Source organism: Struthio camelus, chromosome 20 (assembly GCF_040807025.1).
Source record: "Struthio camelus isolate bStrCam1 chromosome 20, bStrCam1.hap1, whole genome shotgun sequence".
Classification (NCBI taxonomy): domain Eukaryota; kingdom Metazoa; phylum Chordata; class Aves; order Struthioniformes; family Struthionidae; genus Struthio; species Struthio camelus.
Genome location: NC_090961.1, coordinates 290,607 through 317,517, shown reverse-complemented (window position 1 = coordinate 317,517; position 26,911 = coordinate 290,607). Strand labels below are relative to the sequence as shown.

The following is a 26,911-nucleotide window of genomic DNA, read 5'->3' as shown; positions in this document are numbered from 1 at the left end:
ATTTAATATTTCTTATCTAAACATTAGATACTCAGTTATTTTCCAAAGTCCAGTGGATACATCAGTTGAAGGTGAATCTTGAATACTATTTGAAAATTGTGGCTTTTAGTATGACCTACAAAAACTTCTTCCTCCTTGGGATATCTGGAAATTCAGTGTTTTTCTCAGTTGGGAATAGGTTTGCTTTTGGTGTTGCAATTTTAGACCATAAATTTTACACAGTTTAATATTAATTGCATGTCAGAGCTGATTTGAATTACGAGGTAGTTATGTGAAATTAGGTAATTATCTATTCTTTGCTTTATGTAATCTGAACTGAAACAGGATGAAATCTAAATATGTCAAAATAACGTTTGTTGCTTTATTAAAGGAATGCAATGTTACAGGAATAATCTAATAATATATTAAAAACCCTACTTTCAGTTATATACAACACATGCTACAACAAACATCACTTTAATGCATATCATACATTTGTAAAGAAGTGATGAGGTAACAAGGGAAAAGTGTGCATGAGTACACACACATGCACACATAGGCACACGTGTGCATGCACGCATAGGCACACACACAATCTCACAGGCTTACTGAAAAATGCATTGAACTGCCAGGGGCTTTTGCTTTCATTCATATATGCATTCTCTAACTTAATGTTTTTTGTGGTAATTTCTATTTTGAAATGTGCATTACAACAATCTGTTCTAGAAACCTACCTCCACAGAATATTAGAACTATCCTACTCAGTATTTCATAGTTGTTACTGATCTCTAAACATAGATGAATAAATCTGTTTAAGAAATTGACAAACAATAATATAATTGTGAAATATTGTAAATATAATTGCTCTTGACTACAGAGAACTTCTTTATATAATTTTCATCTACTGGCTAAGGGGATTAAATAGATTATATACCGGTATCCATCATTTGCCTGCAAAGTTGGATATTCCGTTTAATTTGTATCCAGCCATTCTGACTGCAGAGGCCACATAGCAGATAATGAAGTCACCTACAAAATAGTGTGACGTTTGTTGTTTAGTATTACATGTTGGCTGTACAACGTGCTATAGCCATTGTATATCTGAGTCAATTCCTGTATATAGGTAGCCAGTTCATTTTGGTATGAAAAATGACTCGAGTTTTTAATCTAAAATATTTGAATCAAAGGTGAACAGTAAATGATAGGAGCAGATGTATTAAAAGGCTCAGAGTGAAGGGGGCAGTTTGAATTTATCCTGATAATAATGGCTTGAGTATATAATTTGAGTTTGTGAGCAGATAGTGCTAACTTTATCAATGGCAGTTAACAACAATTAAATTAGAATAATCTCACCAATGTACATATACCAGCTACGTAGTTCAAAGGATATGATTTCCTGTGTCAAATGACTAATAATAATAATAAAACTCTTGCTGTACAGTTCGTAATATTTCCTATATTTGAGAATATTTATACATATCATAACATACAAAAATATTTAAATGTTGTGGCAGTATTTTTACCATCTGACTTAATTTACAGGGAATAAAAACCAGAAAGTTTATCTACAGTCCATCTAAACTGCCAGTTCTAAAAAGCTTAATACTTGCTTTTAGTACAAAGAAGTGTTCTGAATGTTATGACATTTCAGGTTTTTCTTTTTCTTTTTCCCCCCGGAATGCTTCTTGAAAATACAATATACAAGCCCTCATATCTTAGCAATAAATGTACAATATCTTACATACCTTGTTTCTGAAAAGATAATTTCAGATAATAACAGTATAGCTTTACATGCTTTTTAAAGAGAACAGGAAAACAAACCAAGAGAAGAAGAATTTCAGTGGAATGTGTTGGGGTTAGGTCTTATCATCATAACAACTTTCTTTAGTGAATACGATCCACCCCGGAATTCAGCCCAGTAAACACCATCCTGATACCGACTGCGGTAGTGTCCTCCCCGATACCAGACTCCGTTGAGATTTGAATGGGCGCATGCATTGTACCACCATCCTCCCTTCTGGTAATGAGCGCAGTTACCTGCAAAAGAAAGTTCTGATTCAGTCCTGGGAGCAAATGAAAAATACTGTAACAAACAAACCACTTAAGCACAAAACAATTTTTTGATTGTGTATTTAACGCACAGATTCCACGTGGTAAAAGACAGGTGAATTTAGACTTTTTCTGGCCCCAACTGTGTATTTAAGTTCTAGAGATAGACTCATTACTGGAACATTTTTCACCCTAGACCCAATTTTAAGGTTTAGCAATGCTGTCTCAAACAACCCCCAATAGTATATTTTACAGACCCTTGTTTAGATCAAATGTTAAATATTTTCATTTAGAATTTTTGTTTCAGTATTAGTTCTCATAAGGTTTGAGAACATAAATTAGTTTGTGCTTTGTAAATTACTAATTGTCAGCTCTCTAAAAACATGATTATGATTTCATTTTAATATTTTATGTATGACCTTAAGTTTTTCCTTTTACAAAAAAAAAATCAAGGAGACCAGAAGGCGCCTCCTACCTGTATATACATCATGGTCTCGGTCCAGCGTGGTGAATTGTTTCCCATTGTGCCAAGTGAAAGAGTCTCCAGCATTGCCATTGTAGCGTCCTAATCTCAACTTGTAATATTCGCTTTCTGGCTCCAGTCTGAAGCTAGCATATTCAGCAAATACTTTTCGACCTGACCAGTCTTCCATTGTTATGAGCAGCTTATAGTTGCCTTGATTTGTTAACCAATAAATATTTTCTAAACCAAGCCAATATTCTCCATCTATATTACCAAATCCTTGCTGTAAAGGAAGAAAGAGAAGCATGTTAATATTGTTCATTTGTTTCGTTGGTAAGTCCTAGTGCATTCTTAAGTAGTACACCAAATCAAATAGCTTATTTTACAGAGACTTCCCCTTCTGGAAGGGTAAACACATTTTCCTTTCAGGTGAACTATTGGCCAGACTCTAAAATCATCACTCTTTAACTTTAACTTTGCTAGTAATTTTTAGAGGATAGAAGATATTAAAACTGCTCACTTGTCCTAACCTTGTATGTTTCCCAGTTCCTGAAAAAGTTGACAGACCCATCCAGCCGTCTCTGAATGACTGTCCAGCCACCAGGGTCATGCCGTTGATCACACCAGACCTGCATAAGTCGGTTTGTGTTTTCTGGTTTTACAAGATAGATGGAGCTTGTATCATGGCCATCTTCTAATGCCTGTAGACAGTCTCTCCAGGGACCTGTGTCAAAACAGAAGGATTCTGCAGTCAAAAAGTAATTGAGCACATCTTTAGTACAGGACAATGTTTGAATTGCTAGGTTTTTTCTTAACTTTTTACAGCAGAGTTGCTTCTGCTAAGAACTGCATTTGTTTTTTTATCTTTTGAAGATATAGTTTCTACTATGTCTGCATTTTTAAACTTCAGATTAATTTGTTGCAACTTTTTTTTTTTTCCTGGCACACATCACAGTTCCCAGTAACTGATACAGGTAGATTTATAGATTTTATTTAAAATATTTTTAAGACAAATGAAGTGTAAGAACATTGATTATATTTATAAAGAAGCTAAGCATGAGTTATTCTATAGATAAATATTAATATTTTTCCTTTAGAAAACAAAATGGTAAATTTGACTTAGTTTCTGTCTTGGGGTTTTTCAGCTTTTTAGATTTTCAAAATTGTCATTGGCACAAACATTAATAGCAATGGAATCAGCAGCATAAAATAATAATGTAGGCATTACTGTTGTCACTCTAATAAATGATAACAAGCAAAACAAAATAAGAATTCAGATGTTTAATATGGAGTGTCCACATGGAGTGTTATATACAGTGAGGGAGATTTTAGGTAGATGAGGAGACTTTTAAAATATTTTACATTTACAGAAGTTACAAATATTCCTATTCCATTTTTGGAAAAGGGAACACGTAGTTATTTCTTGAGTTTCATAGAGTCCATAAAGAAGAGCTTAGTCTTTTTGAAAGTATTTTTCATGATTTTTAAAGAAATTTTCTCTAGAAAGATAGTTACATTCCACATTAATGAGTCTGAGAAATTTAGATATAAACAACTTGGTAGTCTGTGGTGGTATCTGCAGATAGCAGCTGGAGGAGTCTTTGCTGCTATGCTCGTGTATCTGCCAAGCAGAAGAGGGAGTTAATGAGAATCCTCAAGGTCAGAGACCCTTGATTTCATACTGAAGCATATTAAGAGTAACTTATGTTTTAAATTATTTCCCTCCATCTATCCTTTTTCATAATTCACTGTCCAGCACTGGAAGTAGTAGGGGCTATCCCTGTACTCAGTAAATGAGTTAGTAATGAATTAGTTCTGTAGCAAGAAGCTTCCCCTCCCCCCCCCCCCCTTAAGTAGTTAATCAAGAAGTCAGTGCACAGGGAAGTGATCCAAATGTTTTGGTCTGTGTCCATACTATGTTGTTGTTGTTTCCTTAGCTGTATGTACAGATTTTAAATAGAGTGCTGCTTCTAAGACCCTTCTCCATTTCTGTTGTGATTGGCTGCTGAGATTTCTGGCAGCTTAGATGTAGACACAGTATTCTGTGACATAGTTGTGTGATTTATCATGATAGGTGGAAGGAGACAAACATAATTCTGATAATTTAAATTGGTTTTATTTTACCACAATGTATATGTAGCACAACTTATTAAAAACAAAAACCATGTCAGTTCAGAGTCATCATGGAAGCAACTCCTAAAGTAGCCAGCTACAAGTTTTTGATCTTATCTTCATAAAAATAAATACATAGCAGTTTATGATTTGATACAGTCAGCTTTCTAATCTTGCAGTTTATTTCCAAGCCACCTTGTAGCAATGCTGTACTGCCCATGAGATTCTTTTCTGTTAAAGTGCTTTAAGATTAACTATTATAACAACTTTAAAGCAGAGATTGCAACTACTTTTGTGAGGTGTTTTTTTCAGACACTAACCTTCCAAATCTTTGACTAAGGCCTGCAGTCCAAGATGTGTCTCTTATCAGAAATGCAAGGGAATGTACTGAAGAACACTGGCCCCAACTCAGATCTCTGTAGGACTCACATGATTCACATACCTCACAATGTATATGAACCAGAAATCTGTTTGTGTAGGCATTAATCCTTTCAAAAATCTCCAAAAGTGACACAAAAGCAATATTACAAAAGCCAGGTTGATTCTTATCCAAAGATATGATTCACATTTGTTTACTGCTTATTCCACTGTTCTTAAAATATTTTTTTATCAGTTAGGGTTTTTTAAGCAATGCCACGTTTGTCACCTTTCATTCCACTGGTAATGAAGCAGATTTTAGTAAGGGATTACACAATAGTTACTAGTTTCATACTCACATTAATTTAGAACTCTTGGGGAATATGCACAAGTCTTCACAATTCATTAGTGTTCACTTTCTTCATTTGTTCTATAACCTCTTCTACCAACATTTCAGTCAGAGGTAGATGCTCCTGAGTATCCTCCTTGCCAATAGCAAAGGCAGTATAGGAACCTCTGAAAGCTTCTGCTCAGTGAATGTGTCAAAAATTAATTTAAATTTCCTATTGTTGACTTATTTTTCTCTGAGTGCATCTTTTATCTTTCCCTATAGACTCTTAGTCAAGTTTTCTGTTCTTGATGCGTTAGAAAACAGATTTATTATGTTTTTTTTATGCCTTTTGCAAGTTGTTCCTGAGACTTCAGTGTGTCTTGACATTTAACCTGACAGAGTACGTTCTTTTCTAATATCTAATATGTTTGGACAGGACTTCAGTGCTTCAAATAATGCCTTCTCTCTTATAATAGTGGTTGCTTACCATGCTGCTTAACCATGACAAGATCTCCTGGTCCTTCCAGTCTTTTTGGATAGATGGATAGTTCTGAATTTCCAATATGGCATCTTTAAATAGTCTCTGTGGTACCTGAAAACGTTTTACCTTTTTTGTTAATGCTTTTAGTTTATTCACTGATGTTATGCTATTCCACTATTTTGTCTGTCTTCAAGTTTATGGTAGGCTACTATGTCAATAACTTTAGAAAAGACCCAACTGTCTAGTTCTCTTATCTTTTTTTATAAAAGTTCTAATGTTTGTTCAGAAGCATATACATGTTTGGCTTGGATGCCTAATATTTCTGTGCCCTGTGTCAATAATCTGTTTGTTCAGATTACATTTGACAATTTAATTTTTGAATTTTGCCCACTTCTTCTATCTAGTCATTTTTCTTGATGGTACAAAATCTGTAGCACTTTGTATAAGGAATTTATCAGCCTAAATTGCATCATTAAAGCATAAATCACCAGTGTGAATATAGTGTCTGTCTCACTCATGTTGTGTATGTGTATTTCTGCATATTGCAAATGTAGATAATGAATCAAATTAATTCAGTTTTTAAATTCACTTTTTGTTCGTCTTGTGTTTAGTCCCCTTCCAATGCTGCACTGCCAAATCTGTACAAAGCAGAATATTTTGATAAAGGATTCCTGTAAATCTTTTTTGTGCAGAAAATACAGCCATACTGTACATAATAGCATTTTTCTCTTCTGTGTAGTATTCCAGACTCTGATAAATTGTTGTTGCAGATGTACTTGACCTTATGGGCTATATTTTTTGGTGTTGCAAACCAAAATCTATTGAAGGTGGACCACATCTGCTTTTTGCATTGGCATCCTATATAACTTATAGCTATTAAGTATTAATGTATGTAAAATTGTTGGGTTTTGGTGAGTTGTGGCCCTACACTACCCCTTCCTCTAGGTGACTCCAGGAAAGGAATGGTAGCCAGCCATAGATAGAAGTCACAACTAATGCACTTTGTCCTGAGGATTTTCTAAGGTTGTTAGCTCTTTCTAAGGTTGTTAGCTCTTTCAAGCAAGTCTAAGGAGCAATTTTCCTAAACAGGGCTATAGAAATTTTACTTGGAATTCATATTTTGCTTAGTAGAATGGAGTAAGATACAGTTAGAATTATTTTGAACAGTTTGTGGTGTTGCTATTAGGTGACTCATTGGCTATTTCCTGATTTTGTGTATAATTTCTCAGTGTTGTGAACATGTTCAGTATTTCCAGACAGAGTTAGACTTATCCAACAGCTACTTGTCTGCCTTTTGGGGATGAGTGGGAAGAAGGAAGGAATAAATAAGAATTGAATGTAAACAATTTGTGAATCGTTATGTTTGAAATCCCAAGTTCTACTGGGAATCAGTACCAACGTTTTCCTTTATTTTCACAAAAAATCAGTAGCAGAAACATTGGGGCATTTTTTTATCCCTCATCATAAAATAAACCTTTCTGGGAAATGCATGAATCGAAGCATGACACTCTGATCCTTTCAGATAAATTGACTTGTATGTATGTTATAAAGCATACACTGTTAAAATTACTGTACCTCCAGTGATGATGTCCATATTTTATAATGCATTCCATGAGTTGTTTTGGGGGAGGGAAGGCTAAATACATTTTACTGTAAGACTGGTTGAGTCTTTCGTAATTTATTTTTTTAATGATCTATTGCTAGTATTATTATGCAACCATCCATTTTTATCATCTAGCAGGAGATCAGAATAGATGATAATGTCACTGCTAGAAAATAATCCAATATTTTATATATTCCTTTTTTTGACAAGATGCTATTCCTGTATGCCTTGCTCTCTTAAATCAGACACGTTAATTTTTTTGTTATTTTGAAACCACATTTGGAGCAAATGTTTAGTTTACATTTAAATGATACTTCAGTACAGTAAATGTGTAATAGTAGGTATGGAAGGATACTTCAAACATGACACGTAAGTATTTCTAAATGAGTATCTTGTTTTGCATCATAGTCACAATAATGTTTTTGTTTTGAAGTAACACCAGAGTGTAGGGCCGGGGGTTTACTGTCATGATACTGTAGAAAGTCATTACAGTAAGAGCATCAGTGCTCTGAAGATTTTAAATTCTAAGCAGCATGCACTAGCTTGCTTTATAAATATTGGTGTAGAAAAAACGTGTAGAAAGAAGAGGACTTTATTTTGTAATACGGGATGTGTTTGGAACTGTAAGATGGTTAAATTCACTTCTCTTCATTTCAGATGCCTTATATCAGTTTTTACTGAAGTAAAAGTGACAGCATGCTAGTTATAATATTTTTTCTTATGACACAATTTATGAACTATAAATATGAAAAAGACAACAACTGTAGAGTTATGTAAATTGCAGTTTACCATTCAACTATGGAACTGTGCAGCTATTCAGATATTTCTTTATTAATTTCTTTGTTATGAAAGATGCTGGGCCAGCAGTGACAGATGTTGCCATTTTAGATTTAAAAAGATTGGGGAGCAATTATACTAACTTCCTCTATAGCGTACATACTGCTGTTAGGTGAAAAGGACAGTTCTCTTACTAGATCTTTCTGATTCTTGATGGTTTTTTATAATAAAATGTAAATATATTATTTTCCTTCTGAAATCTTAGTGTGCTTTACAAACAAGGGCTTATTATCTTTACTTGAAAGAGCAGGGGGATCCTAACTTTCAGATGAGTAGCCTTGATAAAATTACTTCTAGGGAGTCAAGCAGACCTTTGAGGAGTAGAGCTGTAGTACCTTTGTAATCTAGGAGCCTGTTTGTTGGAGAAAATGCACTTTTAACTGCAAGAATAAATTTGGATAAATGCGTAGGATGGAGACAGAATTGTGTAGTGAACAAATCATGCATACATAAAGATCATAGTAGTTTTTGATGATTGTCTGAGATCCACTGTATTGCTTTAGACTTGGACCTGTCCTTGACAATGGGAGAGGAAAGGGTCTTAGGATAAATTGAAGAACATGAAAAAGGTTTAAAAAATTGTGTCTGTAATGCTGCTAACAAACCACGTGATTACATTTCTTCAAGCCCTGTCTTTGTGCCTTGCATCTCCTTACTCCCTCTCTTCTGCAGTCAATAGTTCTGTTTGGATTGTATTCTTAAAAATTCTTCAGAATTCAGCATCTAGGAATATTTATTGCCAAATAAAATTATGTTGTACATAGATTATTGTATATTTTAGATTTATGTAGCACAAGGCTAGATTCTGATCTGAAATACCAGACTTCACCTTGGTATGCATTTTTTCTGTTGTTTAAAATGCTACCTAGGAATTACGCAGTGACATCTTTTTATAATGCAGTGCTTTCGCCTTTCCAGCACCCTAGTCACTGGACTTGTTATTGTATCATTTTGACAATATTTAAAGTTACATGTCTAAAGTTACATGTTACATAAAACAGGTTGTTTGGTCATTTGAAGGAAGCAGTTCCTGAATTGGATATATTAGTTTTTAAAAATACCTTGTAACACTAGAACTCAAGCAACATTAAGGGAAGTGCTTGTGTCAAAGCTGTAGTCACTGAAGCCTGCCTTCAAATTCGTTCTCTTTACAGAACACTTTTGGCCTGAATTGATCTGAATGATTTCAGATCCATGTGATTTAACTGTTGTTGAAGGCTTAGTTAATAATGTAATAGGATAAATTGAATATGCTCAACTGTTGTGATGCAATTAACTCGCAGATAACAATGAAAAATAGATTCTGAAGACAGGATTTTTGTCCTTAAAGGAAAAGCATGTTATATAAAAGTGGGCGGAAAATTCTCCCTAATCACATTTCACTTCTTGGTCCTAACTTGAAAAATTAAGTTGTGCTAAATAGAAAATACTTTACCAGATGTTTTTCTAACATGTAGAAAAAAAACTAAAGAATGAGGAGCTGCGTGATTTTGCTGTACCCTCTCCTCCAAATTCCTATCTTGTATTTGCTCGTGCTTATGGCTGAGGAGTGTTCTTATGAATTAATGAGATTTATCTAATTCTACTTTACATTGATATTTTCACATTACATAGCATTTTACTGATATGAGGTGTCATATCTCAGGCTCTTACATATCTTTTCTGCCTTTGATAGCATTCAGTAGTAGTAAATTGTGCTTCACAGGGCTCTGGAAGCTTGGATTCATGTAAGGTTTAATAGTAATTTTAATTTAAAACCATTAATACAAATGAAAGGGAAATAAGTGAAGTAAGTTAAGAATAAAAGTTTCACTTTCTGTGCAGTTCATGCACATAATTAACTTAAATGTGCTTTGATTTTTGGCACTTACTGCCCCTTACTTCCAGGGGGTTCCTTTACAGGTTATTAAAGTTTTTTTCTTTCTGTTTTTAAGAAAGTACATGACATTAATATATGTTCAGATGCTTGTTATCCAAAAAGACATCAGAATATTTAAAATACGCTACAAATACAAATCACAATACTTTGTCCAATAGTTTTTATTGTCCTTTATTGTAGTCTTTGAGACGTCTATGTTATTTGCACCTTTATTTCCTGTATCTTGATGGAAGCATTTCTTCAGCATGCTCTTCTTTTTTCAAGTTGTGATACAATCACTATTAAACTTAAAAAAAAGTTATACATGCTGCCATCCATCTCTACATTCATCTCTCTGTACTGCACAGACTGTACTTACGCATGCTGACATTCCACTTGCAAAATTGTGCAGTTTCCCTTACGCCCTCTAATTTTGTTCCATCTATCACTTGATAGATATTTTCTATATTCCCGGTATGTATTTACCGAACATTTGCACTTGCTTTGCTTTTACTGTAGAAAACCCCTTCTACCCTCCTTTGCATGTTAAATAATCCTAGTGATAAAAGTGGTTTAGGTAGACAGAAATAATAAATGTTAGTGGATTTGTTAGGAGAATAATTAATAAAAATATTACAATACATAGCTGTCTACAGGAAATCTTAGATGTTATGTTTCACTTGACAGTTCCAGAAAAGTTCTGGAAAATGCATGTTCTGCTGTCCACCGATTTTTACTGTATGGCAATAAAAGTTGTTTTGGACTGATTATTTTATTGAATTATTAACTTGTAACTACCTGGTTATCTGTTTGAGAGAAGACTACAGCAGATAAAGAACATATAGCAAGTTTTTGGAATTTGTTGGGGACAAACACCTAAATACATAAATGGAGAAAGCAAAGAGAGAACAGGATATACTAGACTTGAACGTAGTAAGTAGGAAAGAACTGATTGAAAATGAGAAATGGAAAGCAGTGTAGGTGATCTTGACCATGAAATAATGATGTCCACAATTCTTAAGAAAGGAAAGTGAATAGAAAAGCAAAACAAAGCAATGGACATGAATGAAATGGAATTCAGCAAATTCAGAGAATGAGTAGAAAGGTTCTGTAGAAAATGAGTCCAACAAAAGAGTCTACAAGTTTCCTAAAGAGTCTCTGTTAAGGACATCGTAATGGATTTTGCTAATGTGGAAGACTAGGGAGGGTGGTAAGAAAGTGCCCTGGCTAAATCATGAGCCTTTCAAGAGCATTGAAAATGTCAAAGAAAGCTCAGACAAGGTAGAATCTGCATCAAATTGCTCACTAACGCGAGAAATACTAGCTGTGTCAAATTCATGGCCATTACGTGCAGCATCAACAAAATAAAACTGGTGAGAAGTGTTAAGTCCATGATCAAGAGAAAAGCATTGGTCTGCTACTGAGTGAGGAAGAAGAGTTGCCAATGGATGAAACGGAGAAGACATTTAATACTTCTTTTTTCCTTTTTGCTTCAGTTTTTATTTAACAGGTCAGCTATGATCAGATGGATAGTGAAGAGCATTGTCTTGAACTCTCAGCCTGTGTCACAGTACACAAAGGATTGGATAAAATCATATGTAGATGATTTTCAGTGGCTGGGCCTAAGTAGGGTTTTTCAAATTCGTTCCAGACACCTATGGACAATTAGCTGGAGAAACTTTCAGAGCGTTACCTTTGGGAAGGGATTTTGTTTGAGATATGTTGAATGGAAAATGTTCTGGATGCTGAGGAAAAGGTGTTGAATGTTCATTGTCAAAAATAGAGGGTGAAGGAAAGATAGCTTAACTTCAGTTGTTGGAAATTTGCTGGAACAAATCAAATGTAGCAAACTAAAAGATAAGGAGAGAAATAAGATTTTGTGCAGAACAAATGTGAAACTTCCTTCCTTCACTGGGAGTCTTTCTATTGATTTTAATTAACTTCAGATCTATTCTCAAATGGTGCACTGTATGTAGAGTTAATGATGGCCATTCACATCTAAATCCCAAATGTGACTTAAATTTGGCTTAAAGTCTAAAAATAAAACTCATGGTTAACTCTTTAATTCAGTTAGATTGCTCACGAGCTCTTCCATCATCTCACTCAGCTACATGTTTTCCTTTTCCTATCTCCTCCCACCCCCCCCCAAAAAAAAAAAAAAAACTTTGAAAACAGGTCAAACTAGTAATATTATGCTGAAGTCAGGAAAGCCAGGATGTAACAAGCTGAAATTTGACACATCTTCCACAGTTTAGAATATTAGTCTGTGAACTCTGTCCAAACTATAGTGTGTTAAGAGAGACATTTGTTTAAATATTCTAGACAGTCTTCAGTTACATTTATGCTTTGTCTTAGGATGTCAGTTTCTGAGGTATCCTATCATACATTAACAGTTTGGAGGTTTGAGTGTTTTGGGTTTTTTTTTTTTTTTTTTTTTTTAATACTTAAGATGTACCAGTAACAAACTTGAAACTAGTGTAACTTATGGTTTCCATAGAGCTTTGCTTTTCACAAGAGATAACCTTAAAATGGACTATTGCAGTAACTGAAACCTCTGATAACCTTAACTGAGGATAATATGGCAGTAACACAATGTCTGAAGAACTTCTGAATCACAGTAATGAATTTTTTTATAATTGAGAGAAGAGGATTAGAACCTTGTGGCAAATGGTGTTAAAGTACTTAAACGTACTTTAGCAACCACAAGTCCAATGGCCCAGAAAAGCACAGGTCCAGTTATGCTGCTATATTATGATGTTAAGCTCTCCCGTTGGATGGGCTTTTGCCACTTTAGTAGTTGGTTCAATTGGCTCAATATACATAGACTTTAGAGTTAACGAAGAATCTCAGTCAGTTCAAATCCATTTGTTTGCATTTGTTTTCCTAAATAAAAAAAAAAAATCTATCTGCATTTCTGATATAATTACACTGTTATTCGCTGTGTATTAGCATAAGTTAATGTAGGCATGCCAATAAAATTACTTACCAGATGGCTTATCAGTTGAAGTTGGAATGCTAGTAACTGCAGGCATGGTTGGTAAGGTAGGTGGCAGAACCTTTAAGTTCTGATCACTCTGAATCTCATTAGTAGATATCTGGTTAATAAAGCGATTGTAAGTAGGAGGCTGGTACACTTTGTTTGGTGCCTGTGGAGTCTGTGGCAATGGCTTTATGGATGGCATTCTTTGACAGTGTTCTTCCAGTTGGGCTATTATTACTGACTGATTATTGGCAATTGACATCAAATGTTGGTACTTGTGCTCTAAGTCTTTGTATTTGTTTGCAAGCTGCAACATATCTGCAGTTTGGTTCAAAATCTTATTCTCAAGTTGGGAAAGTTCTAAGGCGTTGTCCCGTTTTCGGATAATTTCATGTAGTAGCTGCATATAGAGTTGTGTGACACGAGAGTTCATGTTTCTGCTTTCTTTTCGTAAAAGTTTAACCTCATTAACAATCCCACCATCCACCTCTACCAATTGCTGGAGAGTTTCTATTTGTCTCTTTTGTTTAAGAAGTTCATTGTTAAGTAATTGTAGTTCTTGTTTATTTACCCTGTTTTCGAGTAGAACCTCAGGTTCCTTAGAATTAACACAAATGGCACCTGTCACTCTCTGTTGAGGTACAATAAAGGTGTAAGTGCACTTGTCTTGTGTGTCACTGGAACGCTTATACCTGTTCGTATAAATGAATTCTTGCTCTGTTTCCTCATCATTGCTTTCAAATTCCTGTGTTTTGCTTGCAGTAGCTCCCAGAGCAGTTATTAACATTAAACAGATGAGTCTCGCTGTCATCATGTTCCTTTATTTCTGGACAAATTTTCTTCTACAAAGAACTTTTAAAATCTGTTTTAAAATAAATTTAACAGTAAGTAACAAATAGGAAATCAGTTACAACTTAACAACTGGTGAATCTGTTTTAAAGCTTACAAAATAATATTATATAGTAATTGAGATATATGTGAATGAATGAGAAACTTTTCTTGTCCGGCAGGATTAGTTGTATCCTTCTATGACCAGAACTGTATAGTTAGTTGCTGGCTTATCTAAAGCCTGCCAAATATCACAAGAAATTAAATAATAAATAGCAGGATTTGAAAAAACCTTTCTTCCAGTCAAATATCACAAAAGTTTCCAACATTGATGCTTTCACTTCAATTACATTTTCATTTCTTACAATTACAAGTATAACCTTTAAATGTGAACAAAATGTTACTAAATCTGTACTCTTGAAAGTTCTGAAAGTATTTAATAGCTGTTTTGCAGTATTTTATAACTGTGTAGAGTAAAAGATTTGTACATTGCAAGAGATATGGTTTGTATGAAACAACAATTTTACTTTGGTCAGCAGTCTTGAACATTACAGTAATTTTTTATTTTTTTTTAAAGGAGGGGATGCTCTTTTTTCATCCTTAATAACTATAAATTAAAAACTCTACTGCCCAAATATCATAGGTAGTGAGATCTGTTGTTTTTCCAGACTAGGAGAACTTGTGACTAAAATATTTATTGCAACTCTCCCTGGAAACATTCCATTCTCTTTACACGCACCCTGATCACTTCACTTAATGGCCTGTCATTGAGGGCACCCTGATCACTTCACTTAATGGCCTGTCATTGAGGAACAGGAAATGCACATGCAGATGTGTCCAGGGAATGAAGAAAATCCCTCACCTGTTAAAATTATCTACTGATGTTTATTGATATCCTACAACAGTACTATTTTGCTGAAATTAGTTTAATTTAGTCCTCAGAGCATCTTCATATTTGAGGTAGAAATTTGAACTATTTTTAAAAAGTTTGCAATGACCTGAATACCAGAAGTTTATAGGCAAAGTTCTTCTAGCAAACATGAGCTCAGCTCTTCACTACTGCCATGAATGTCCTTATTAGAGAACACTTTCTAGTCAGCTACATAAACAGGACTTAGATATTGTGTATGTCTGATAACTCTTTGTTGTTGAATTTTGATATGCATTTGTATATATAATTTGGTTTTTTTAAATATACCATATGGAGCCTGTTCAGTGTATAAAGCCTGTTTGGGGGGGTGTGTGTGTTTTTTTTTTTTTTTTTTAAACCTAGGTGATGTTATCATCATATTTTGTTATGCTTGTAAAACACTTCACGTGGAATCACTGTTCAGAGTTTAAGTAACTGTCAGCTTACTGCTTGGTCATATTCAGTACAGTGAAATTTTTTTTAATGACATGAAATGATGATTTTAACAGCTGCTGAGAAGCTGGAGCGAGTCCAGCTGAGGGCCACCAACATGGCTAGGGGCTGGCAGACATGAATGATGTATGAGGAGAGACTTGAAGAGCTGGATTTGTTTAGCCTCTAGAAGAGAAGGTGAAAAGGAGATCTTATTGCTGTCTTCAGCTACTTAATAGACATTCATAGAGAAGGCAAGAGATTCTTCTCTGAAGTGCACAGTGAAAATACAAGGGTCAATGGGTACAAATTGCCTCAAGGAAAATTCATTTGGGATGTTAGGAAAAAAGGATTTCATAATGAGGAGAGGGGCCAAGGTCTGAAACAGGTCATCCAGAGAGGCTGTAGAATCTCCATTTCTGGAAATATGCAAACTTTTGACTTGGGCAAGGCTCTGAGCAACCTGATTCAATACTGAAGTTAACCTTGCTTTGCAAGAAAAAGGTTGGACCAAATGACCTGATGAGGTGCCTTCCACTCTGAATTATTCCATGATTCTCTGATACTAGGCAGCGGCTGACTTTTAAGTAAAATTTTTAGTGAGTTTCAAGATAAGGTGGATATGCATGCTTAAGTAATTATTCCTAGTGAGTAGAGGTATGGCTCTCAGTCGGTCACATTCTTTTGTTGTTTTGAAATAAACCATAGAAGTGCTGTAGCTATTTCTGTAAATGTTTTAAACAAAAGTGAGCAGGACTGATCCTTCTGAATGCTTTCCAAAGGGTTTTTATGCCTCAATTTCTTACGTGGTTTGGAAAAAACTCATTTTCATTTTGCAAATAGAAAGGGATTGTGCGTTATAGACTTTGACGAGAATCTTGAAAACTTGTCAGATACAAATTTGGAGTTTGACATGGCTGCCGCAAATAAAGCAAAGTTATTTGGAATCCTGGAAAATAGGGAACATAAATTAAATTCACTCCAGACAGCTTTAACTTGCATAATCAGCGTTTGCACAGCAGGTCACACTTGGAGACCCTGGCAGTTTTCCAGGGCTCATATTTCTACACAGATGAACTGTTCTTGCAAATGTCTCTGGCATAGTGGGTGTAATATGGGTTTTATTTCAATATTTGAATTGAAAGACTTTTTTCCCCCCTCCAAAACTGCATTTATGGTGACCACTGAAAGGAAACTAGATTTTTCCTCAAAGTTCACTTGTGTTCTTGTTACAGCATCTCATGTCTCTAACTGAGCACAGGAATTGGGGTGAACATTCTTTTCCCAGGCTGAAGAATTCTGAGCAATATATAACAATTTTATTTTATCCAATATTTTTTAAAGAGTTGTTAAATAAAACAATGGAAAACACCCTCATCTTAACACGTCTATTTAACATCCTTCAAAATGCAGAAAGTAAACCATCAATGAAGGATATCACCATGACTAGACCATGCTGAAATACTACTTTTTCTCATGACCTCTTGTCTGCCTGTCACCTATCCTAAGGTGGTATTTCTATAAGACAAAACACTGGAAGGAAAGGTACATTGGTAAGATAAGAACGTTCCACATACAAATAGCAACATGAACCATCCTGCCTTCAGATGCCCTTCCTCCTGCGGAGTCCATTTGTGAAGTGATCTCTTTTCTACTTTATATTGTCTGTACTTGTTCAGTTGAAATAAATAGTTCAGATTGGGGACTATTTGTTGCATATTGTGACTGTCCACAGAAGATGGATATCAATTTTCTGTTCTGTAGTTGGATGAAATGAACTTTATAACCAACATGCATGTTTGTGCAACTGTTTTGCATGATTAATCTTTCAAGGAGAGAAGGAAAAACTGGGGGAGGTGGGGGCGGAAGCCATAGAAACAAATTTAAGGAAGGGTAGCATTCTTTAATACTTTTGAATATCTTGTTGTTCTATTTTGAGTAGGAGCGCATCAAATTCTTAAGACATAAGGTTCCTTTCCCATGAGAGAGGAGGAGGATCTTATTTATTGGTTCTCTAGCAGTTAGCTTTCAGTTTTCTTCTGATGTACTTGTGCCAAGTAATTGCTCATACTTTGCCCTTAAATAGTGCTGCTTCTTGCTGATCACTCATTTTTCCTTGTTTCTCCATTTCTGCCCCCTCCCCACACCCCCAGTTCTTCTGTGTTGGACTGTGAGGGAGCTGGCTGTATTACTTGGACCATGTTTATCCTCAGTGCAAAATTGCTCTTAAGTATCTGTAGGTTTTTCAGCTCCCACCTCTCCTTTGCATATAGCTATGTTATATAAATGCATGCTTGCAGGTTGCTGCAAATTTTCTTAATTACTGGAAGTACAGCATGCCACTCTTATTCTCATGCACACCAACAAAACTTCTCCAATAAACAAGCATACCAGCAAAATAGCAGCAGTGCAAGAATCACACTTAAAAAGAGGATATAAGTGTGAGTTTAATTGAACATCAAATAGAACTTCTAATTAGAAGAAGTATTAATGTTTGAAGTAGTTTCTGTGTTTAGATTCTAGTTGTTCAAGGCTTGCGTATGTTTAAATGGATTTTTCATGGGACCTGAGCTGGTACAGTTATATTGCTAAACTCCTAGTACATAAGCCACTAAAACCAAGGTTATTTTATTTTTTATAAATTTACACTACTTGGTAGTATATAGTACCTTATTCATGCAAAAACATTTTTTTTCTTCTATCTTTAGCCAATATAACTGCATCTATGTGAAGATTTTTGGCAACTTTGCTCTATGGGTTATAACTGTAATAGTTTTCATACTCCTAATCAAAATAAGTGCTTTGGTAAAATTTCAGGTTGCAGACCAAACGTTCGCCTATCTATGTATGTGACTGGAAGTAGATAATGAGTTAGCTTGCTCTTTCACTGATTGCTCAACTAAGGATGCTCCCATTGTCTGGTGAAAAAAAGAGGAAATTTTTTGAAGGGACATCAGATGTTTCAGCGTCTGACTGCATTTTCCTGTCCCTTAAATGGAAAAAGCAAATAAAATCTTTCTTTGACTTTTACTTGAAATTATTTTTCCATCATGTACTCTAGAGCACTTATATAGGACTTGTGTTCAGTCAAAAGGTAATACCTCTTGATTGTTACAAATATCTTAAAGCTTACAGGTGGCCTTTCAACAAGATTTGAAATTTTATCATCATCATACTTTATCATCTGAAATGATAGAGATGTTTCACCTATAATTTATCACTGTCATGATCTTGAAATGGTGAAGTTAAGAAAAATTTCTATGTGAAAATATTGCTGCTGCACTAATGTTCAGAGTTTTGTTTTGTTTTTTTTTTATTGGCTTATCTTAAGAAGAAGTATTAAAGGTGGCAATGTCAGTAGTTTGGGGTTTTTTTTAAGCTACTCATAACAGAATATGCACTTCATTGTGGATATTCCAAGATATATACCTTTTTTCCAATATTTATAATTCTGATGCCATTTTTCAGAAGACCTCATATTTACAAAAATTGACATGCACACATTTGTATTTAACCATCTTTTTCAGGTTGCATGAAATATTTTACATATCCATGAGATTTTTGTGTGTAAATAAGAATGAAGGTACATCTCCATCTGCTGAAAAATATGTCTTGTAAGAACATACTAGTGTATTAAGTTTCTTTGAAAATGCAACCAGTAACTCTTCAGTGTTATGGGGTTTTTTTGTTGAATGAAATTTTTTAGTAACATAAATGAGACGTTTGCTATTTAATGTTGGAAAGAAAGGTGGTCACAAAAGCTTTGATTTATATTGTCATCACTGTTGCATTTTGACCTAAGGGGATTTTGCAATGTGATATCTTTCAACCATTGAGATTTTGATATTTAGTCTCTGCAAGGTCTCGTCTCTGTTCTTTCTACAGTTCACGTTTTCAGTGCTCTACAAAAAAGAGCTGAGACCATAGGAAGATCACTGGTTGGTGGCTAAACACTGGACTTTATTATGCTGTATTTGGTTTACAAATCAATTCAAGGAGAAAACATTTTGATATTTAAGGAAGATATCACCGGTGCTGTAGCATCACAGACAAATAAAAAAGCAAAATAATGAGCTGTGTAGATCTTGTCTGGAAAAGTGTAAACATGACAAAAATGTATAAAAAGAATTGTCTGAACTTCATAGTAAAATACAAGTTTTTATATCTTAAATTTCATTGGCATGGGTTACTCCTACAGACAGGGAACATAAAAGGAGCCAGTAAGTTAATGCATTAGCATTGCTTATTGCGGATCCTGTTTTTCTCTATATATAGTAAACTGTTATTAAGCTAGAGGACTGTAGGTATGAAAGCTCATGCATTGAGCAATATAAATGCAGCTTTTGTACAAATGATACGTGAAACTATATCTAGCCTTGGCGACTGCTTTACAGAGAAGGCAATTTTCCATGGTAAAACCAAGATGTTACACAAGAGGATTTCTAGGGACTTCAGTGATCATTTGAGCTGCAGTATAGTTAGATTTGGTTTGAGGAGCTAATACTTCAAAATCAGCTATATGATAAAGATAGCAGCAATTCTTATAAAAAAAATGTTAAAATAGATTTTAAGTGGTTTGTATGTTGCAGCTTAGGAACTGAGGAGGCATTTTTAGTCTCTGTCAGGCTTCAGGTTATGATAATCATTATAAAATCATTATAAAATAGAGTGAAGGAAGAGATTTTTCTAAGTGTCTTGCACTTAAAGCCGGAGTGCTCAGTAAACTGTCAAAATAAAATAGGATTCCCCATTTAACTCATTGTATCTTCTGAGATAACAACTACTGTTCTTAAAACAAATTGCTGCCCATTTCTGTCACTGTCGCTCAGACTCCACAAAAGGCAATCGTAGTGTAATACCTTTAAGAGAACTAATTCCACACAGTTTTGGTTCATTTGGCTTATTATTTATTTCATTCGGTCTTTTATATGTGTTTCTATTTATGTGTCACACTTATCTTTTTGGTAATAAATGATTTTCATTTCATTGAAGAGTGGACGGGCAAGGTACAACACTCACAATTTATTCCTATCCTCATTAGTTGTTCAGTGAAGATTTCCTGTAAATTTTCCAAATGTTTCTTCTGAAGAAAGAGCAAGTATCAAGCTAAGCGTGAATAAATGATCAAATAATCCAGTTTATCTTTTCAGCCCTAATTACTATAAGAGCTAACATGCCTCAAGGTGCCTTTTGTGAAAGTGCCTTCTTTTATATATGTAAATGCTTGAGGAAACTGCACCAAAGATATCACAGCATGTAAGGTATGTAGAAAAGCCAGCCCATCAAATGACTGCTAGTCTCACCGTAATAACGTGACCTACACACAACACACAACTGAAACAGATTTTGTCACAGAATGATTCAGTGTGTCAAAATAAACATATCTGTATTACAGTATCACTGTTAATTTTTAAGGCAAAACAACTATACAGGGAAATGAGAGAAAATATTAGTGTGCAAAATCTCGTGTTTGTTGAATATAGGTTTTTACACCTATCTGAATATTTTAACAGGCTCTAGATAATCAGTTTAATTATTAAAATATGTGCCTTCAACTCTGCATTTAGACCTGCATGCACACTTACTCATTCAAATCTTCAGTGTTTCTTTAATACATTTTTGCCTGTGATATTAAAAAGGGGGCTTTTAGATTAGTTAGTGCACAGTTGTACATTTTAATTGGATTGTAAAAGCAGATGGAGCAAAGGTGTTGAAAATGTAAAATCCTGCTATAGAAAGTTTAGGGGTTTTTTGTTTGTTTTGTTTTTTTAAGATAAACATTAAGTTTTACCTCTGCAGAATCCTTTGATAGTCAGTGCTTGTGGACTTACAGTTAGCTGGCATGTTCCAGGCACCAGGCCAGTAATTTGATCTGGATTTCACAGCAGCATTGTGATAAGGAAGATACGCATTAATTTTCTGAAGCTGCTTGCTTTCTTATTGCCTGCCTCTTTTCTCAAAACATTCACTCCTCTGTTCTTCCTCCTCCTCCCAAATCTTCTCTTGCATAGAATTATATTAATCTAGCCTCACAATTTTTCATTGTAGCTGTCATAGATAATGTGATTTGTTAATTTTTGGTGTCTTTTCTGAGGGTAGGGACTTAAACTGATATGGATTTTCTTTTAGAATTAACTTGTAGTCTGGTTTTAGGTGAACGGAACTACTGCTAAACTGAGCATTCTTATTTTGAAGGGTTTGGTAAGAGGAAACAGCAATTCACAGTGAAAATACTGCACAGTAGTATGCATGCCACGAGTATTAGGAAAAACTTTTAAAGTTTTGCTTAAAGTTTTAAAGTGAATATAATAGAGGATGAGGAAGGACTTACACGAGCATGCAGTTTCAGTTAAGAAGAGGTGATGTAAAGGCAAGTTGAAAAGCTTAACTCCAAGCTTATGGAATGGAGTGATTTTTGCGTTTTTGCCACTATTTACTAGATTCTGTTGTAAGCAGTGCGACGCTTTTGACACAAACTAAATTAATTTCTTCACAGACTGTTACTTTAATGCATTCCATACTTAGCTTTTTCTGTCCATTTCAAATTGTGGTAGAATCTAACTTCAAACACTGCTTCATTGTTCTTGGAAGTAAAGATTTTTTTTCACTGAGGGGAAGGGATGACTAATGAAACCCTTCAGAACGAGGGTATCTTAACTAGTACTTGGAGAACTTTTGTTTTGAAATGGTACCAAGTGCTGCAAGAAACTTCAAAGGATTATATATCCTTTAGTGCAGTATATCTTTTTTTTCCAAGTTTTTGGCAAAATAATGTAACCTTTTTGTTACTAGAAGTGTGAAATTTCTTTCTGTATTATCAAAAATTTTAGTAACATTGTTAGTGGATTGTTCTTTGTGCTTTACTGAAGTTCTGTCATAGACTGGGAATGTAATTACTGAAAGAGCACTGCTTTTGCTATTACTTCCCTTAGCAGTGGCCTCACCTTATTTTCCTTAATCCAATCACTACCAAAAAGTGTTTGTTCTCTGTGTGTGTGTGTGTGTGTGTGTGTGTGCGCGTGCACACGCGTGTGTGTGCATATGCACATGCGCACTTAGTACATAATAGCCCTTAAACATAGGTCTCACATTTTCATAAATGTGACTCTTTTTACTCATGAAAAATTGTAGTTAGATCATAAAGTAAATATTTGGTGCTTACATAAAGATATTCATATAAAGGTACTCATAAATGCTGTATTCTTTTTTTTCAATGAAATTTTTGCAAAAATTTTCAAATGTTTATTTTATAGAACCTATTAAAGTTGCAGGAATTTTTATATCTCCTTGATCAGACATGAATGTAAGAAAGATTGACTGGAGATAATTTTTAATACAGGTAGTTCTTTTGAAGTGGTATTATAGAAATTAGTCTGTCATAGAAAGTTTGTTGAAAGGCGTGTAATATTCATATACATTTGCAGTCAGTTTGAGGAAAGCATGAAGCCGAAAATTACATGCAGAATTAAATAAGATAAAATACATTTCATATTCTTGAAAATAACAGCAAGTAGTCTTTTTACTGTGTAACAGCATAAAATGTCTCAACTATTTTAACAACTGTATTTTAATATGCTTAAAAAAAGGAAAAAACAATCTTGTTGCATATATTAGGGAGCAGTAACATCTTTCATTCGCTCATATGGTAGTCTTTTTGCATTTTATGACATCTTCCCTGCAAGAAAACATATTTGTTATCCAAAGCAGTCAGTTTTTGGACCCTGGACATAGAAAAACATCTGTATGTTTTAAATGCAATCAGCTGTGCTGCGGCAGCATTCTTACCCTGTCTCCTTTGGCTTCTTTCTTCAGTCCTTAGCGTGCTTTCATCAAAGGTTAACTGAACAGCTCGTCCATAGGAGTTGTGACATCTCACTTAGCTGATTGTATCAGAAGTATCTCTCTTCAGTGAACGTGACCTAAAATCTACAGCTGAAAAGCTCTGTATAACGTACTGTAATTAGAAGAGTAAGTAGCTAGATGTTCTACAAAATTATTTCCTTTCTTTTTCTCTATTTTTCTTTAAGATTTTTCACAGTTTGGCTACTTAGTCTAAGCCACGCGTCCCCACAGTGCAAGTGTGGAGGTACAGTTAGACTTTCTTTTAGTGAAAGAGGAGACCTCAGTATTCCAGTTCTAAAGTTTTAAGTCCATCGTTTCTTGCAAGGCTAAAGCAGCCTTATTTGAACCTCAGTTCCTTTGTGGTGGACTTACATCCTGGTGGGGGGGTGCGGGGAGCAAGCATGCAACAAGCTGACAAGTTCTGGTTGGATAAGCCTCTTTCCTCCTCCCACAAGTACAAGGGATCCACCAGCAAAAGACACATTCGGGGCCTCCCCCTCACCACGAGCAGCAGAGGGCTGGCTGAAACCGAGCGTTTGCACGGTGACCTCACAGCGCTCGGCAGTCCAGGGTAGTCTGGCGTGCAGGAGACTGCCTCTGCAGGCTTTGGCAGCATGCATAAGTGAGGCTTTCCTCTGGATAGCTGAGCTGAAAAACTGCAAATCATTTAAGACGACAACAGTAATTTGTAGAGGTTTTGTTTTGTTTTGTTTTGTTTTTTTAAGAAAAGACCAGGATTTCACTCGTGGTGTTATGTAATATATTTATTACAGTTATATGCAGTTTTTAAATTGTTTTCTGTAACTGAAACTTCTCATAAACATGAGTCATGAGCTCTTTTTCGTAGTACCTAAACATGTAAAAACTAGACCCAACTAAAAAGTTCTATTGTTGTGTTGCTGCTACTGATTAAATAATTAATGATAATCCAAAACAAAAGCTATTTATCTATGATGTGTAATACTGTTCATCTTAGAGTTAGGAAGAAATTATGGAAACTTTAAGGAATGTGGTTTGTTTTTTAAAATCAAATGAGATGTTAGAATGTGATACTGTGTAAGGTTCATCTCCAACATGGAGGGGCGGGTCCTGCTTAATACAGATTTCATAATACGTTTACTGATATATAGAAGAAAGATGGAGTATTTTTCATCATATAGCGTAAAGCAGTCTCTACAAGTTTTTACTGACTAGTTCTCTTTTTTAATGTTAAGAGAGAGGAATAAGACTAGGCTGCTTTATTCAGAGTAGTGCCGATACTCTCCATTTTTACCACTTCCTCAGTAGTTTTTATCAGGAAACAGCAATGGAAACAGCGATTAACAGTTTTTAAAATTCTCTCATGTTCCCAGGAAAAAAAAGGAAAGTGAAATTGTCCAAATTCAAGCAAACTCCTAAAATAATCTTAACACAGATTGACAATCCATAATTTGGCTGAACCGCAGTGCATTTTGTAACGTTTGCGTGCTACTCAGGTTGGTTAGTAATCTAAAGCATGTTTTTCATTTGTTTGCTATGAATTCTAACTACTCTAGACCGTTCTAAAAATATACTATTACAGAACTTTCTATGTGTAGAATATTTCTGGTCATTAGCTATCCCCTCTATTTTTAAAAAATATTTTTTTAATTAATGTAAAATTCATCTTTAAGATGTACTTATAAGTTGCTAGGAATCTTGCAAAGAAATTTACAAAAGTAAAAGTAAAACTTCATGATGTTTGATATAAAAATATTTATTTTTAAACTACCTTTTAATCAACAGGTTAGCAAACCAAACTTACTTCATTTTCGTTGTATAGCGTAGCTGTTGTTGGAAAGCTCGTACCACATTCAAGTTAATTTGTTCATAATCTTTTGAGTCGAGTTATAAAAGATCTTTGGGGATTGAAGAAACTGAGAAGACCAATATGAGAACACTTTGATTAATCAAAGGACAAATAAGGACTTTTAAAGATACTGAGTTAAAACAAAAAATGTGTTTCTGTTCGAGCTAAAATGTTAACAAGTCGTAACCATTCTAATAATAATTAACGAATTATTTCCATTGTAAAAATAAGTGTCTACCATATCAGGAAAAAAGAACCTGCTAAATGTACTGCCCTAGTAATTGTGTGCCTCAGGGTCTGTGTTTCTTGTACCTTCAGTGTATGGTCAGTATTCCTGCAGGGTATATTAGCACCTCTCATGAGTTATTATTATATGATTATTACTGTTTAGTTTAATTTGAAAACTTACTCATTTCTATGGCTAAAGAGGACACAAAACCAGGGACTGAAGGGTTGTTTTGGTGGTGTTAAGTATTGTCATCTGGATACTTGAGATTAGAGCTCCTTCCAGTGCAGTGGTTTTGTACTGAGAGCAGGGTAGGGGGAAATGCTGATTTAATTGAACCAGAATGTGATAGTTCTGTTCATTTTTGACTGAATTAGCAGACAGGCCCATCAGGTTTTCTTCCAACTTGCTACGATTCCCACCCCCTCGTTTCCCAGCTACCTTTTCGGCCTGCAGATGCACAGAGCTTCCCAAGGGAGGGAAGCAGGGAGCAGGAGGAGTGAAGGGAGGTGACTGCCAAGACTCTTTGCCAAGATGTTGAGGTGGCTAGCGCCTGTGCTGGTCAATTCCTTAAATTCACAGCTATTTGCAAAGCTGGGCAGGCCATCCTCTGTCTGGATTCCTCTTGAGTTGACTATTTAATTTTCATCTAAAAATGAATATTTTGAGGTCCTTTGCTTTTATAGAAAAAATTGTGTTTCTAACTTGCTGTTATGCCCCAGAGCAACAAGTTTTTTGAAAATAAAAGATTTCCCAAGGATAGAGTTCATTCTTAAGCACTTTTAAGCTCTTTAACATACATTTAAGCTCTTTAACATACATATACTTAGGGTCCATTGGTTTTATGGCACTTAAATAAGTGCAATTAAATGCCTAGGTATTTAACTGCATGAATCGGGCTAAACAAAGACTTCTCTTGTGGTGTGTTTTCAATTCATTAATGCTCTTATACAAAGAAAACATGATGTAAGAAAAAAGATTTGAGTGATCAGAAGTAGCTAAACCATGTTTCTTGGACTAGCCTCTCTTGTGAATATGAAAAAAAACACATTAGTGCACAGATAAACCTTTTTATTGAGTGCTGAGTGCTTTTTCTTCTGCAAAGTCTAAATACCGTTTTCCTGGAAATGTTTCTATATATGGGTCATTGAAAACTGCATATGGCAAAGTCTTTTTATTTATTCAATCTGTTAGTTTGTCTTTTGGGAAAATAAAGTTGCACCCACTTGGCAGAAGACAGGGAGCTTTTATGTGGAGGTGCCAAGTGTGTATAGAATATCTAATTGTTTGGTAGAGCACTAGGAAGGGTAGAACAGAAAAATGGGATTAGCATTTGTGCAGGCCTTTTGCCTGGACAAGGTGGGAATGGCCTTTCCTTGGATTTGTGATACTATGAAGTGGAATTCATTGCTTTTATTAAAGGCTTTGTGCTGAATGACATGATTTTCAAAATGTTTCATAATTGTTCTATTGGCTCTTAATACTGAGATTCTCTGAGGTCAGCTTACATTTTAAATATCCATGATTAGACAATAACAGATCCTACTAATAGTGGCAGGCCCCTGTTATTTCTGGCTGTGAAAGCTGACAGATGTTTTCACCAGAGTAATTCAGTCGTCAAAGAGTGATCTAATGTTAGACTTGGCTTTTGTAACTAGTGATAAACAGCTAGTCATAGAGATTAACCTTGGATCCAGTGATCCAGAAGCTCCAGGCTATGCACAATAGATAAGAATGTACCAATCTTAAAAAGGCAAACATTGAGAAATCAGTGGAACTAATTACTTTTTGAAAC

At 34.9% G+C, this 26,911-nt stretch overlaps 2 protein-coding genes across 3 annotated transcripts in view; one reads left to right on the top strand and one right to left on the bottom strand.

The window, feature by feature from the left end:
- RALGPS1 (Ral GEF with PH domain and SH3 binding motif 1) overlaps positions 1-26,911 on the top strand; it is a 131,240-nt gene that overhangs the window by 46,144 nt on the left and 58,185 nt on the right. The window lies entirely within an intron of this gene.
- ANGPTL2 (angiopoietin like 2) lies at positions 342-23,511 on the bottom strand. The gene is made up of 5 exons (XM_009683135.2): positions 23,006-23,511; positions 13,057-13,912; positions 3,022-3,215; positions 2,504-2,774; positions 342-2,016 (listed from the first exon to the last, which is right to left on the bottom strand). Exons 2-5 carry the CDS (start codon positions 13,862-13,864, stop codon positions 1,817-1,819), a joined length of 1,473 nt encoding a protein of 490 aa, XP_009681430.1. The 5' UTR covers positions 13,865-13,912; positions 23,006-23,511; the 3' UTR covers positions 342-1,816.

What these genes read in the sequence shown, in the direction of transcription:
- ANGPTL2 (XM_009683135.2), bottom strand. Translation starts at nt 13,864, where the DNA reads ATGATGACAGCGAGACTCATCTGTTTAATGTTAATAACTGCTCTGGGA. An exon ending in TTCAACTGATAAGCCATCTG is followed by an intron (nt 3,216 to 13,056) that starts GTAAGTAATTTT and finishes GTTTTGACACAG; the next exon opens with GTCCCTGGAGAGACTGTCTA. An exon ending in AGACCATGATGTATATACAG is followed by an intron (nt 2,017 to 2,503) that starts GTAGGAGGCGCC and finishes TTTCTTTTGCAG; the next exon opens with GTAACTGCGCTCATTACCAG.